Consider the following 13,248-nt stretch of genomic DNA (forward strand, 5'->3'; position numbering starts at 1 on the left):
ATTAACAGTAAGCAAATGGACCTAATTAGTTCTTAGTAAAGGGATTTATTAATAAGCCACAGTAGACAGTAGCTATAAAAGATTTCCCTCATAAACCCAGACTGTACTCTTTCCCAAATACATCCTTCATGGGGATAGTGGAATCGCATTTCTGCTGTAATGCTTTTGAGGCATCCACGGAGACTACATGGACAGCAAAGGCAACCCACAACTCCAGGGCCTGAAAATCCCCCTTCCTCACTGCAGTTTTCTGTGGGTGGGGTGGGGATCTGGGTTCAGGGGACCTTCTTCTTTGGCTCTGGTCTCTTTTCTGAGGTCAGGAGCTGCTTCTTTGCTGACTGTCTCTCTGCGGTCATGTAGGACTAGAATTTCAGTGTCATTTCCTGGTGAAGGAGATCCACTTAGAAGCATCCTGGTCAGTGAGAAGGGGAGATGAGAGGGAAAAAATCCTCTTCTCTTCTCCAAGGGATTCCTTCTCAGAAACTTGATTTCTTCCACTTCTACCAACCAGCTGGGAACTTTTACTGTGTGTGAAGCTGTCAGTTTGGGGCTTAGCTCTGCAAAGCCCTCAAAGGTGTGGATAATTGTTCTCTTAGCCAATGGAGTCTTTCCCTTCTTGACAAATCAAATAGGTACTCATAATCTCATAAAGGTATTTTATACCTTTTTAAGGTGTTAAAAGTACATTCTGTGACTACACCAACTGAGCCAACAAATAATTAAACTCTCCCTCCTTTGAAAATGTCAACATTGGAAGAAAAGTGAAATATTTCCTCTTGACCAATTCATTTATGGGGTTCTTAAAAGCAGAAGTCTTTACAGAATGAACTTTATCACAAAAGTTCTAAGAAGCCCAAACAAGTTGTGTATTCCCAACTGTATGGTCCTTTGCATTTGGAAATGTGTGTAAATGATATTGAAATGATTCCAAAAATGACAAGTCTAAATAATCTCAAGTTCAATTCAGCTGTTGGCTGATGGGTTACACCAGGCCCTAGACACAATTGAGTCTTAATATCTTAAGAGTTGGATTAACCCCACAAGGCAAAACTAGTGCATTGTTATGACATGAATTTGCAGCAGTCAGGAGACTGACTTTCTTTCCTTTTCCTTTTCTCCTTAAAAATTAAAAAAAAAAAAAAAAAAGATCAAGTTGCTACTTTGAAAAAGAACCTGTATTTGGCCTTTGACTATGACCTGTGTTCTATCTGGCAGCAAGAAATTTAACATCTCAGTGTCTCAAGTAACTCAACAAAACTATATGGTACAGGTGAATTACTAATCTCTATGGGTAGAAGGAGTTTTCCTACTGGGAGTTCTAATGATTGATGAAATCATAACTCCTGGATCAGAAATAAAAACAGGCTTCTACAAAGACTGTTGGACAGATATCTTCAGGGGCAATCCAAATCTAAAAAACATAGTTTCCTTAAGAGAACTATCTCTTTACTTTTTTTGTTTGTTTGTTTTTATTTTTATTTCTTTTCATCTCTTTAATTTTAACCTTGCTCCAATGGAATACAACACCGACTTTTGGGGTGTTCACTTCCATGTTGCAATTAGATACATGGAACTAGAGGGATTTTAAGATCACCTTGTTCAACCCCAATTCTGTTTCCATTTCATTAAGAAGGAAACTGAAGGCTAGAGAAATTAAGTGACATGCTCAAGGCTACTTTGCTAGAAACAAGAAAGATTTTTTTCAGTTCCAAACTATAGGAGCTGTTTTCATTATCTCATATTTACCTTTCTGTGTAAGTAAGCTATTTTCTTAGTAGAGTATTATCTTATCATAAAACCACTAGCTAAATAATTTTAATTTCATAATCTTGGATTAGCTCTGAACCGCCCTAAAGAATTTTTATAAAGAATACCACACCACATTCTAATAGTGGAAGAAAACCCATTAAAAAAAAAACAACAAACCACCAAAATATTTCTTCTGCTTTCACTCTACTGCTCGCCATTTTTCACACCTTCTCTCTGACCTCTCTAGTTCTATTTCATAGGCCGTCTTCCTCGGTTAAGAAGGTCAGAGGGTATCTATTTGCATCCATATCATGATTAATCATGCTATCATCTATCCATCCCTTTCCTTTCCCCCCCCATCTCCTTTCTTTTTTCCATTGTTTCTTCCTTTCTTTCCTTCTCTCTTATTTCCTCCTTCTCTTCCTCCCTTTCTCTTCTCCTTTTCTTCTTCTCTTCCTCTTTTTCTCTCCTCTTTTCTTCTTCTCTCCTCTTTTCTTCTTCTCTTCTCCCTTTTTCTCTCCTTCTCTTCTTCCTCTTTCCCTCTCTTCTCTTCCTCCTCCTCTCTCTCCGTCTCCTTACCTACCTCTCTTGCCGTACCCACCTGAAAATGCTCTCCTCAAATTTCTCACCGACAATGTCTTCGATTGCTCTTTTGCATTGACATTTACCACGTTCTTCCCTATATCATAGTTACGATAATGGCTAACATTTACACAATTCTTTAAGATTTGCAAAGTGCTTTATAAATATCTTGTTCAATCCTCACAACCACCTTAGGGGGTTATCCCCGTTGTACAGATGAGGAAACTGAAGCTCAGAGTCGCACAGGTACCCAGCATCCGGGGTAGCATTTGAATCCGGGTCTCCATGACTACGAGTTCCCAGTCCATCTCTTGCGCTGCCCAGGGACTCACGGGATACTGTTATTTGCTCTCAGTACAGATATACGGGGCAGCCGTTGCGCCCCGCCGAGGCAGGAAGATTAGTCAGCCAGAGTTCAACTGTGTTTGCGACAATTACTAGCTGTGAGACTCTGGGAAAGCCACCTCACTGCTTGCCTCAGTTTCCTCATCCATTAAACGAGTTGAAGAAGGAAACCGCCTTTGCCAAGGAAATCCCGAAAGGGGTCACGAACAGTCGCCCTCATTGGAGGACGCGAACAACATCACCGCTCTCCACCCCCTGGGGAACAGGTTTCGGCGCTCGGGAACCCTCGGCACAGGGCGATATAGATACCAGTCCGGGGAAATGGATTGGATTGCTAAAACCGCCGAAAGTCTAATTAATATAATCAATGATTAATTAGTTGCAATATCTTCGTCGAACTTTGTAAATAAAAAAGTCCCAGGTGCGCAACTGTTTCTTCGAAATTAATATTTTAATTACCACCAGAACTTTGCTACTTCCCAGGCAGCCAGTTAGACAGCGGCATGACCAATAAGAAACAAGGGGCAGAGGTCGGGGGCGGGCCCTTGATCAAGCTCCGCCCCTACGGACCTCATTCTTTGCCAGCCCGCCCCCTTCCCCGCCTTCTTTCGTCGCGTTGCGGAGGAGGGGGGTTACCATGGCGATGACGTCTGCGGGGCGGTACGGGGCGGGGCCGTGGGGACGAGGAGGAGGAAGATGGCGGGAGGGCGGCTCTGAGGACGAGCTCGGCGGCGGCGGCGGCGGCGGCGGGTAGCGGCGGCGGCGGCGGCGGGCGGTGGCAGGCGGAGGAGGCGGAGGAGGAGGAGGAGGAGAAGAAGGAGGAGCAGCAGCGGGAGTGGGAGCGGGAGAGGAGCAGGAGCGGGAGCGGGAGCCGAGGAGCCCAGCACCGCACCGCACAGCACAGCGCCGCGCCGGGCCCATGTGGGGAGGAGTCGGAGCCGCCGTTGCCACCGCTTGTGTCAGCCGGACCCGAGTGGGAGTGAGGGGGGAAAGGCAGGAGGATGAAGTTCGCCGAGCACCTCTCCGCGCACATCACTCCCGAGTGGAGGAAGCAGTACATCCAGTATGAGGTACCGAGCTCTCCCTCCCTCGTCCCCTGTGCCCGTCCCGAGCGGAGCCGGAGCCCGGGCCGGAGCCGAGCCGGCGCGGCGGGGAGCCACTGCGGCATCCCCCACCGCCCGCCGCGCCGGTGCCCCCCGGGGCCTGCCCTTCCCCTCCCCCCGGTGTAACGGATCTGCGGGGACGCATGTGCACTTCCTGCGAGGTGCGGGCCCGAGGGCCAGGGGCGCCCCGCAGAGGGGGAAGGAGCAGAGCCGGCGCCCCGGACTGGCTCTCAGGTGGTCCGCCAAAGCCCTGCCTGCCGCCGACCGAGCCTTTCTAACTTGATTTAAACGCCGACTGACAGCCGGCTCCCCTCCCCCCAGCCCGTCCGTGCCATCCACGCGACGTGTAAACACAAACGTCTTTCCATCCAGTGTCCCATTTTGTCCGTGGGAAGAGCACTCCGCTTTGCCCCTTCTTTCTGGTGGAAGTATGCAAAGTAGCCGGGTCCGGCGTTGGTGTCGCGTTCTTGTTTGTGGAAGGGGGAGGAAGGAAGGAGACTGCGATGCGTGGCTTTTATTTATTTATATATTTTTGGAGGTCTGCCTCGTAGTGCCTTTTAATTTTTAATTTTAAGGTCTGCTCCTCCTCGTCACCCCCTCCCCACACTCTCACCGCAGCCCCCTCCCCCACTTCGTAGGGTTTTTATTTGCTCGGAAGAGAAATCGGTTCCTGGAGGGCTTCTTAATTATGAACAGCACACTTTATAGCCCGCTCTCCAATCACCCTAGTTTGGGAGGGAACGATAGCTCCTCGAGAACGTTAAATGTCACGATAAAAGTACTGGCGGTCACTTCAGATTAACATAAGGAAAATAAAGATAAGGCAAAGGCTCCCTATACTTAGTAAAACACTAGAAGGGCTTGAAGCCCCGAGTGGAAGAAGGGCTGGCCGGGCAGACAGACCCTGGGCGGAGAGAAAAATTATTTTAGAGCAACAGTATCCCCAAGCTTCGGGAGTTCATCTCCTGAACAAAGAGTGTAAAATCAATATGAACCTAGGATGCAGATGTCGGAATTCAGTGATTCATCCTTCCACTTGTTATAATAGAAGCTTGATTTTAAAAATTGGTTTCCAGTGATAGAGGTGTTTCTTTTCATGTAAACCACCATGATTATTGGAGAAGTTAGAGATGGGTTTGTAGGACGGTTAAAGGAATTGGGAAAAATCCCGTCGCAACGTAAGATATTTGATTATTGGTTGAAATAAAATGGCAGAGAATCATTATCTCATATCAGTTCAGTTTTTTGGTAGGATTTCGTGGCTCTTCTGTGATTGAGAATTGTAAGAGAGACCACCATTTTATCCTGTAGAGTCTTTGTGATTTATTGTTTTTAATAACATTCTGTCAATTTAAAAACCTTGGCTCTAGTCCAGATTGTGGTTTTTATTGAAAGGGGGAGTATTTCTTTTATCTTTCTGGGCAGTGTTTTTCAGTACCACTGTCAGGTCTTTGTGGAGGCAGTTGAGAAGCATGTTGAGGCAACCATTCGTGTTTCTCTATGTATATATACACACATGCCTGTATGTGCAGGCACACAACACATGCACATACACGTGCACACAAATGCTTTTACACATGTATGTATGCATCTAGCATGATGTTTGTAGTGATATGTAATGTAATGATGGATAGTGAATCCCATGGGATTATTTAATATAGAAAAGGGTATAATTTGGTAATATTTTTGGGAAAGGGAATAAACTGTGGGATACCTGGGTTGTAAATGTAAATTATTGGAATCCCTGCATACTTTGGGGATTATTTATTGTCATTCTAGCTCTCCTTTGCCCCAGGATCCTAGACTAAATTGATTAACTCAGGGACAGTCCAGGAGAGAAGTTGAACCTAAAACCATCCTTGATCCAAGTATCTTTGTGGTCTAACATTTTGTAACCGCTTCTTAGTCAAACTCCCAGAAAAAGCTGCTGTCATAAATTGCCTCTGTTTTTCTCACCTCCCACTCTTTGACCTCTTATTGTGTGACTTCTGACCTTGTCTTTCACTTGAAAAGGTTCTCTCTCTCTTCAGGGTTAACTGTGATAGAAAATTTCCCCTTACAATCCATATCCTTCTCTGTTGCTCCGTAGGGTTTGACACTGTTGACCATCCTGGCAGTTGTCTCTTTTGATACTTCCATGGGCTTTCTTCTAATTTCCTTCCACCTGTCTGGTCTCTCTTTTCATATTCCTTTCTTAGAGCATACAGAACCTCCTCTCTCTTCCCTCCCCCCACCATGGGCTGGGTCCCTGTCTTTCTTCCACACTTATGTCATCAGCTGCCTACTAGAAATCCTCCCAAAAATGTCCCACAGACACCTGAACTCAGCACATCCAGATAGTCCCTTCCTGCCCTTCTTCCCCTCTGCCTCCCTTTGTTGTCTGTTGTGAGGGCCACTGCCGTTTTTCTAGTCCACCCAGGTTTTCAGACTCAGTTACCTTGTTGCCTCACCCCATGAGTTGACATATCTTGACTATTCTTGCTTCTTAATGAGTCTTACATCTCCCACCTTCATTTCCAGTGTGATCACCACTCTACTTCAAGCCCTTGTCCCCTCTCACCTGGATGACTTAGATAGACTTTTGTTGCATTTTCCTGCCATCAGTGTCTACCTTTCCCCATTCATCCTCTGCATTTTTCCTAAAGCATTGTTCTGATCATGTTACTCCCTTGTTCAGGATGCTCCAGTAGCTCTTTCTTGCCTCTGAGATGAAATAAAAACTCCTTTTGGCTCTTAGATCCTGTCAACATCTATCATGAGCCTCCCTTTCCAGGCTTATTGCTCATTACTTTCCTTAATGCACTTTATAGTCTAGCCAAATTGGCCTACTTGCTGTTCCCCACATGGTCCATCTCTAGTTTCTGCTCCTTTGCGCAGGTGCTTCCCCGTCTCTGGAATACAATTCTTCCTCTACTTTTACTCATAGCATTCCTAGTTTCCTTCAGACTATCACTTCCTACGGGAGGCCTTCCCTGATTACTTGGTTGCTATTGTCTACCCTCCTTCTCCCCACGCTCTAGCTCCTCCCCCTCCAGCCCATATTACTTGGTATCTTTTCTGTGTGACTCAGTAGATAGGTCAACAAACTTGGACTACGGAAGAGCCGAGGACAAATGTCACACTAGACACTAGCTGTGTGATTCTGAGCAAGGAATTTATTTAACTTTCTTCTTTCTCAGTTTCTTCATTTGTAAATTGGGACAAAGAATAATGCTTGCCTCCCAGGGTTGTTGTGAGGGTAAAATGAGTTACTATTTGTAAAGCACTAACAAACTTTAAATCAGTGTTTAATATATATATATATATATATATATATATATATATATATATATATAATGTTTTTCCCTTATTTTTTCCTAGAATATATAAGCTCCTTGAAGGCAAGAACTGTTTTGATTTTATTTTTATAAATCCCATAGCCTTTCATAGTGTCCACCTCATAGTAGGCACTTAATAAATGTTGAATGAATCTGTGAATAAAAAGTCATGTATATATGATTATTTCCCAAAGTCCCACTTAAATGATTCTAGATTTTTTTGTTTTGTTAACCTCCCACTTTTTTCCCCATCCTGATAGATTATTGCTAATTGATTGTATTGATATGTATTTGGAAATCTCAGGTTATAATGACTAATTCTGCATATTAGACATATTAAACACTAAATAAAGGACAGTTTTCTTTGTGACTATGAGATGATGTAAGTTTTTTTATTCTTGAGTTAAGCATCTTTTTTAATGGTACGTGATCCAGTTTCTTGAATTAAAACATATAATCAGTGTTTATTGAATTCACCTCACCTGATTGAATTCATGATGGCAGTTTAAAATAAGAAAAAAATATTTTGGAGTTCAGTTGATTCAAAAAATTTTGGAATACTGAAAACTTTGGAGAAAATAGAACAAGGTTTATTTCTAAAACCAAGTACAAATAAAATAAAAGATTTGTAGAATTATTCATGAGTCTTTTGATAGTTTTTATGGAAACCATTCATAGTGTAATTAATGTGTTGAGGTTCATCACATATGAAAATGAACATCATAAAACATTGGAAGTGAAAGGAACTTGGCTTATTTAACAGTTGAGGACTTAAATATTGGAGATAAGTAGTTGACCAGATTTACTCAACAGTTAAGTGGCACTAACAGTGCAGTATCTTCTCCACTATACCACTCTGTCTTCTCCAAGATGTTTAGAACATCTGCTTTGAGATGTTTTTCAATTTAGTGGTGCTATATTTCCCATACTTTATAAAACTATGTTTGCTCAGTCCCTCTTAATTTCTGGGAACATTATTGAGATCTGATATTATTAGTTACTATTAGAACATTGTCAATATAATTTTACTATCTAGAATGTTATCTGATATTAATGGGACAGCCCTTAGAAAAAATTTGTATTAAAAAGGTATTTTTTTTAAAGCAATGGTATATATTATAATTAGATGTAATCTTAATAGTTACTATTAAAATGACTGCACAGTTTTAAGAACCTTAATTTTATCTCAAAATGATGTAAAAGTCATGAAAAGGATAGAATTATTTTAAATTAAACTTAGTCAAGTATTTTTCATGAAAATTTAGTTATTAATTTAGTTATTAATAGTAATAATTATGCAGCCAGCAACATGCATTTATTAAGCATTTGCTGTGTGCCAGGTACTGTGTTGTCCACTGAGAATGCAAGGGAAGAAAAAAATAGTCTCATTCCTCAAAGTGCTACATTCCAATGGGGGGACCACATATAAACAACTGTGTATATGCTAGATATATACAGGATAATTTGAAGGTAATTTCAGAAGGAAGGTACAAGCATTGAGGGAGACAAGAAAAAGCCTATTGCAGGGAAGATTTATAGCTGAGACTTGAAGGAATCTAGTGGCTACTAGGAGGAGAGCATTCTAGACTTGGGGCTCAGCTCCTAAAAATGCATGGAGTCAGGAGATAGTGCTTACAGGGAATAACCCGTGTTATTGTACAACACGTGAAGGTGAGTAAAGTGTAAGAACACTGGAAATATAGGCAAAAAGAATTTTTATATTTGATTCTGTGGAAATAATAAGATAAAGGAAGGAAAGGGAATAAATATTAAGTAACCTTCTGTACAGCTAAATGCCTTATAAATATCTCATTTGATCATCAAAACAGCCCTGTGATATAGGTGTTATTATTCTCATTTTACAATTTGAGGAAACTGAGGCAGGCTTCAAGCAGGGTCACCAAACTAGCAAGTGTCTGAGACCATATTTGAACTCTCATCTTCCTAAATTCAGCAGTAATATCTAAACATTACGCCACCTAACTTCATAACAGACTACCCTTGGAGATTATTGAGTCAGGGTGAAGATGGGTTTTTGAAATGGTCAGACTTAAGCTTTAGGAAGATCACTTTGGCAGTGGAATGGAGGATGGCCTGGGGTGGGGAGAACCTTGAAAGAAAATACCAACTAGAAGGTTATTAGTAGAGTCTGGGGGAGTTCTGTTTTGAATACATTGAGTTTAAAATGTCTCTTAACATATCTAGTTCTAGATATGCAATATGCAGTTGCAATAGATATGCAAAGTTAATGTAGATGTTGAGACAGAATCATAATATTCTGAATAGATCTTAGAAGCATCCAGTAATTTAATCTGGAGGAGTGAGTTGGTGTAGAGGGAGTAGAGCAGAGGGCCTAGGACAGAGCTTGGGGACCAACTTGGAGGGCCAGATGAAGATCCAGCCCAGGAGCTAGAGAAGGTCAGGCAGGCCAAAGGAGAGCCAGAAGCAAGCCGAGTCATCCAAGTAGAAGAGGATGAATGGCAGTCAGAGGCAGTCAAGAGCAAGGATGAGAATCTGAAAAGGTTATTCGGTTTGGTAATGGTAACTCTAGAGAAGGTGTTTGCAGTTGAATGGTGAGATTGGAAGGGAGAAGGGAATAATGGAAGAGGAGCTGATGGTAGGCCCCAGGTCTCCTGGTTACCTTAGAGAATTTAGTAACAAGAAAGAGGGACAGAATTTGGTGATAGAGTCTGTTTTAAAAAGATGAGAGAGATGGACAGGAAACAGACAGGAAGAGACTGAAGATTAGTGAGAGATAGATAAGAGATAGGAGGGATGGTTTGCTGGAGGGTCCTTGGTGCAATTATGGGGGTTGGCAGAGGTGAGAATGATGGTGAGGGAAGACTTATGAGTGTTAGGGGAGTAGAGAGAGAAGGGGAGGTTTGTGGAACAGCCTCTTTTTTTTCCCCCTTAGTGAAATAAGAGACTAGGTTCTCAGTCAAAAGGTGGAGAAAAGACAGAGCCATGGAAGGAGCAAAGACATCAAATGGTGGGAGTAATCCAAATTTGGGGTTTGGCAAGGCATGATCAGTGATGGGATGAGGGGCTAAGTAATTGGAATGTAGCCAGTGCCAGTGCAATGATGGTTTGGGACAAAGAGCTGAAGGGATGGAAAGACTGGAGATTGGGGTGAAGGTGAAGAAAAGAGTTTCTGAAGAGGGAAATGTTGCATTTGTTGGGTTATTGAGGGTATGTGTAGCCAAGATAGAGTGGAGGAATAGATCTTGGGAAACAAATCAATTGAGAAACTGGGAACATCAGGTGTTAGATGGGACTAATGGTATGTATGTTGAATTCTCCTGTTATGAAAGTGGGAATTGGGGAGGAGAAAAAGACTGAGCTTTTACTACATGAGAAAAGGAGAGGGTCCTGAGATGGAGGGAAGGTTAATGGATAAAAGCTAATAAAGTCTTCATTAGTAGATAAATATGGATTGAATGAACCTCAAAGGAGGAGGCAGAGGGAGGGGTCCCGAAGTGACCCTGGGAAACAGTGCCATGGTCCAACTTCCTGGACCTCATGAGTAGAGTTTGAAGGGTCTCAGTCAATACTTGCTAGAGCCCTGGACCTGGAGTCCGGAAGATGAGAACTCAAATTCAGCCTCTGAGCCTCATCTGTCCCAATCTCTGTTTGAAATGAGATAATAGCATCTGTCTCCCAATGTTGTTGTAAAATACTTTGCAGACCTTAAAACGTGAGATAAATGACAGCTGTTGTGATTGTTATATGCTCCTAGTGTTAAAATGATCAGGAAAGTTCCACAGGTGGGAACCAAGTTTCAGTGATGAAACAAACAGTTGAAAATGGAAATGGTTTAAAATGAAAGCAAATTTGTTCCAGAGAGCTCAGTCTAAGGGGTTGGTAGATCTGGAGTGGGACATTGAGAAAAAAGGAAAAAATATAAGGAAATTTGAGCCGTTTGTGAAGAAATTTCATTAAGAATAATATAAAAAGGAATACAAATGGCAAAAGGGAATCAGCAATGTCTATTACTCTCCATCTTAAGAAAGAAGGCAGTGTAATAGAAGAGTGCATTGGATCAGAAATAATCCCTTGGTCTTTTACTAGGGTAAATTACCTAATTTCTTTGGGCCTGTTTCCTAATATGTAAAGAGGTAGGACTATCTATATAAGCTTTAAATTTGCTTCCACCTGCAGTTCATTTCAGTTAAACCTTTAAGCATCTACTATGTGAAGGCTCTGTGTTTGGTGTTTAATATATAGACCAAAAAAAAAAAAGAAAAAGAAAAGAAACCTCTCCTGCCCTTAAAGTGCTTATGTTCTGGGTGGGACTGGGGTGGTGTAGGACAGAGAGATGTAATTTATACACAAGTAAGTACAGAAAAAAATTATAATAAGAGAGTACTTATGGTTGGGAGGGTCGGAGAAAATCTATATACTGGTTGACATTTGAACCTAGTCTGAAAAAATAAATATTCTTAGATGGAAGGGGGAGATGCAGATGCCAGAGATGGGAATTATATGAAAAAAGGTAGGTTGAGATAATAGGAATTAATTTAAAAGAAACTTAGACTAGTACTTAGGCTTTTATTTGAATAACTTTGTAAACACATGGTAGATGAATTGGAGAGGGAAGAGACCAGTTAGCAGGTCATTATAATAGTCCAGGTGAGAGATGATGGGGGACTTGAATTAGGTCAGTGTGAGCCTGTAAAAATAGAAAAATGGAGGGAGTAGATGTTGGGAAACTAGAATTACAAAGACATCTGATTTTAGATTTTTTAAAAAAGGATTAATAATTTAAGAAAAAGGAATAGCTTATATGGTTATATGTTTTTCAAAGCATTGTAATTAATCAGAATGAACTTGGTTCTTTTATTGCTGTTGAGTCATTTCAGAACTTAGTCCTGTTTCAAACAATAGGCTATTGGAAAAAGAAACAAAATTTCTGAGATACCTTAGATCTTCAGTCTTTTCCAGAAGCTTATTTCTTGGGTTATTTCAAATTCCAAAGAATAATAATCTTTCTAGTGCATGTACTCAAAAAGCAAACTACTAAGATCAGAATAAAAAAATTCAATCCAATTGAATGTGCTCCTTTAAAAATGAATCTTCCTAATAGCATGCCAGTTTCCCTTCTTTTCCCCCTCTCCCCAAATGAATCTTTGGGATCTTAAGAGGTACAACCTCTAACTCAGTGCAGAAATTCTCTCTGTAACATCCAGAATTTGATGATATGCTTTCCTGGGACATAGGTGAAGGAAGCTGTTATAATTATTTGGCTATTTTAAAGATGATCCCTATACTTTTAGATTCAGTTTTTTCCCCCCTTGTTTGTGAATTTTGGTTGTTTTTTTTTTTTTTTTTTTTGGAGAAGGTACGTGGAAAAAAAAAACTTTTAATTTGTGTCAGGCGCTTTGTGATAAGTACTTGTAAAAAACTGGGTCTCTGTCTTCAAAGATCTCATGTTCTAATAGAGAAGACAGCATGCAAGAATGTACACACAAAATAGATTCAGTGTAAATGGGAGGTACTTAGGGTGTAGAGAGAAGCAAGAAAGCTTGCTTAAGAAGATGGGATTTAAGCTGGGTCTTGATAGAAGCTAGAGAAGTAAGATTGGAGAGGGCTGGAGATTCTAGGCATGAGGCTCACTCAGCAAGGGAAAAAGCATGGGTTTTGAGATGTGATGAACAGGAGAGAGAAAAGACCAGGGAAGTAGAGAAGGGGGAAGAGATGGGATCAAGGAAAAGGAAAGGTGGTTTTTAACAGGTGTGCTTTATTTTCAATTTTAGCTGCATTTTTATTACAGTGCTCCTTCATCTGTCTTCTGCTTCTCTAGCTGCCTTCTAGTCTCAGCTAAAGTTATACCTTGTCCAAGAGACTTTTGTGACTCCCCGATTGCGAGTGCCTTCCCTTGACTATTATTTCCAATTTATTCTCAGTATATTTTATCCTTAAAATATTTTTAACCCTTAGAGGTTGAGCTTTTTGAGGTAATGTTACTACCTTTGTTATTGCCAAGTGCCTAGTAGGTGCACTTGGTTGACTTTCTTCTTTTAGACTTTTATAGATAGAACACTCTTGAGAACAGTCGTTCAAAATTAAACCTGAATTTCTCAAAGTATTGTTTATTTAGAGCTATTGAGTTGCCTTGCCAGAATTTGTGAGAAATCTCTTATTTTAGCCAAGTG

At 41.2% G+C, this 13,248-nt stretch overlaps 1 protein-coding gene across 2 annotated transcripts in view; it reads left to right on the forward strand.

The window, feature by feature from the left end:
• The first annotated feature begins 3,507 nt into the window (after positions 1-3,507).
• Positions 3,508-13,248, forward strand: part of XPR1 (xenotropic and polytropic retrovirus receptor 1) — a 194,236-nt gene continuing 184,495 nt past the window's right edge. For both annotated transcript variants that reach the window (XM_074308511.1, XM_074308512.1), the window contains exon 1: positions 3,508-3,746. In XM_074308511.1, the coding sequence (XP_074164612.1) occupies positions 3,678-3,746 (69 nt within the window). In that variant the 5' untranslated portion in view covers positions 3,508-3,677. The remainder of the gene's footprint in view (positions 3,747-13,248) is intronic.

The sequence above is a fragment of the Sminthopsis crassicaudata genome, chromosome 4 (assembly GCF_048593235.1).
Source record: "Sminthopsis crassicaudata isolate SCR6 chromosome 4, ASM4859323v1, whole genome shotgun sequence".
Taxonomy (NCBI): Eukaryota; Metazoa; Chordata; class Mammalia; order Dasyuromorphia; family Dasyuridae; genus Sminthopsis; species Sminthopsis crassicaudata.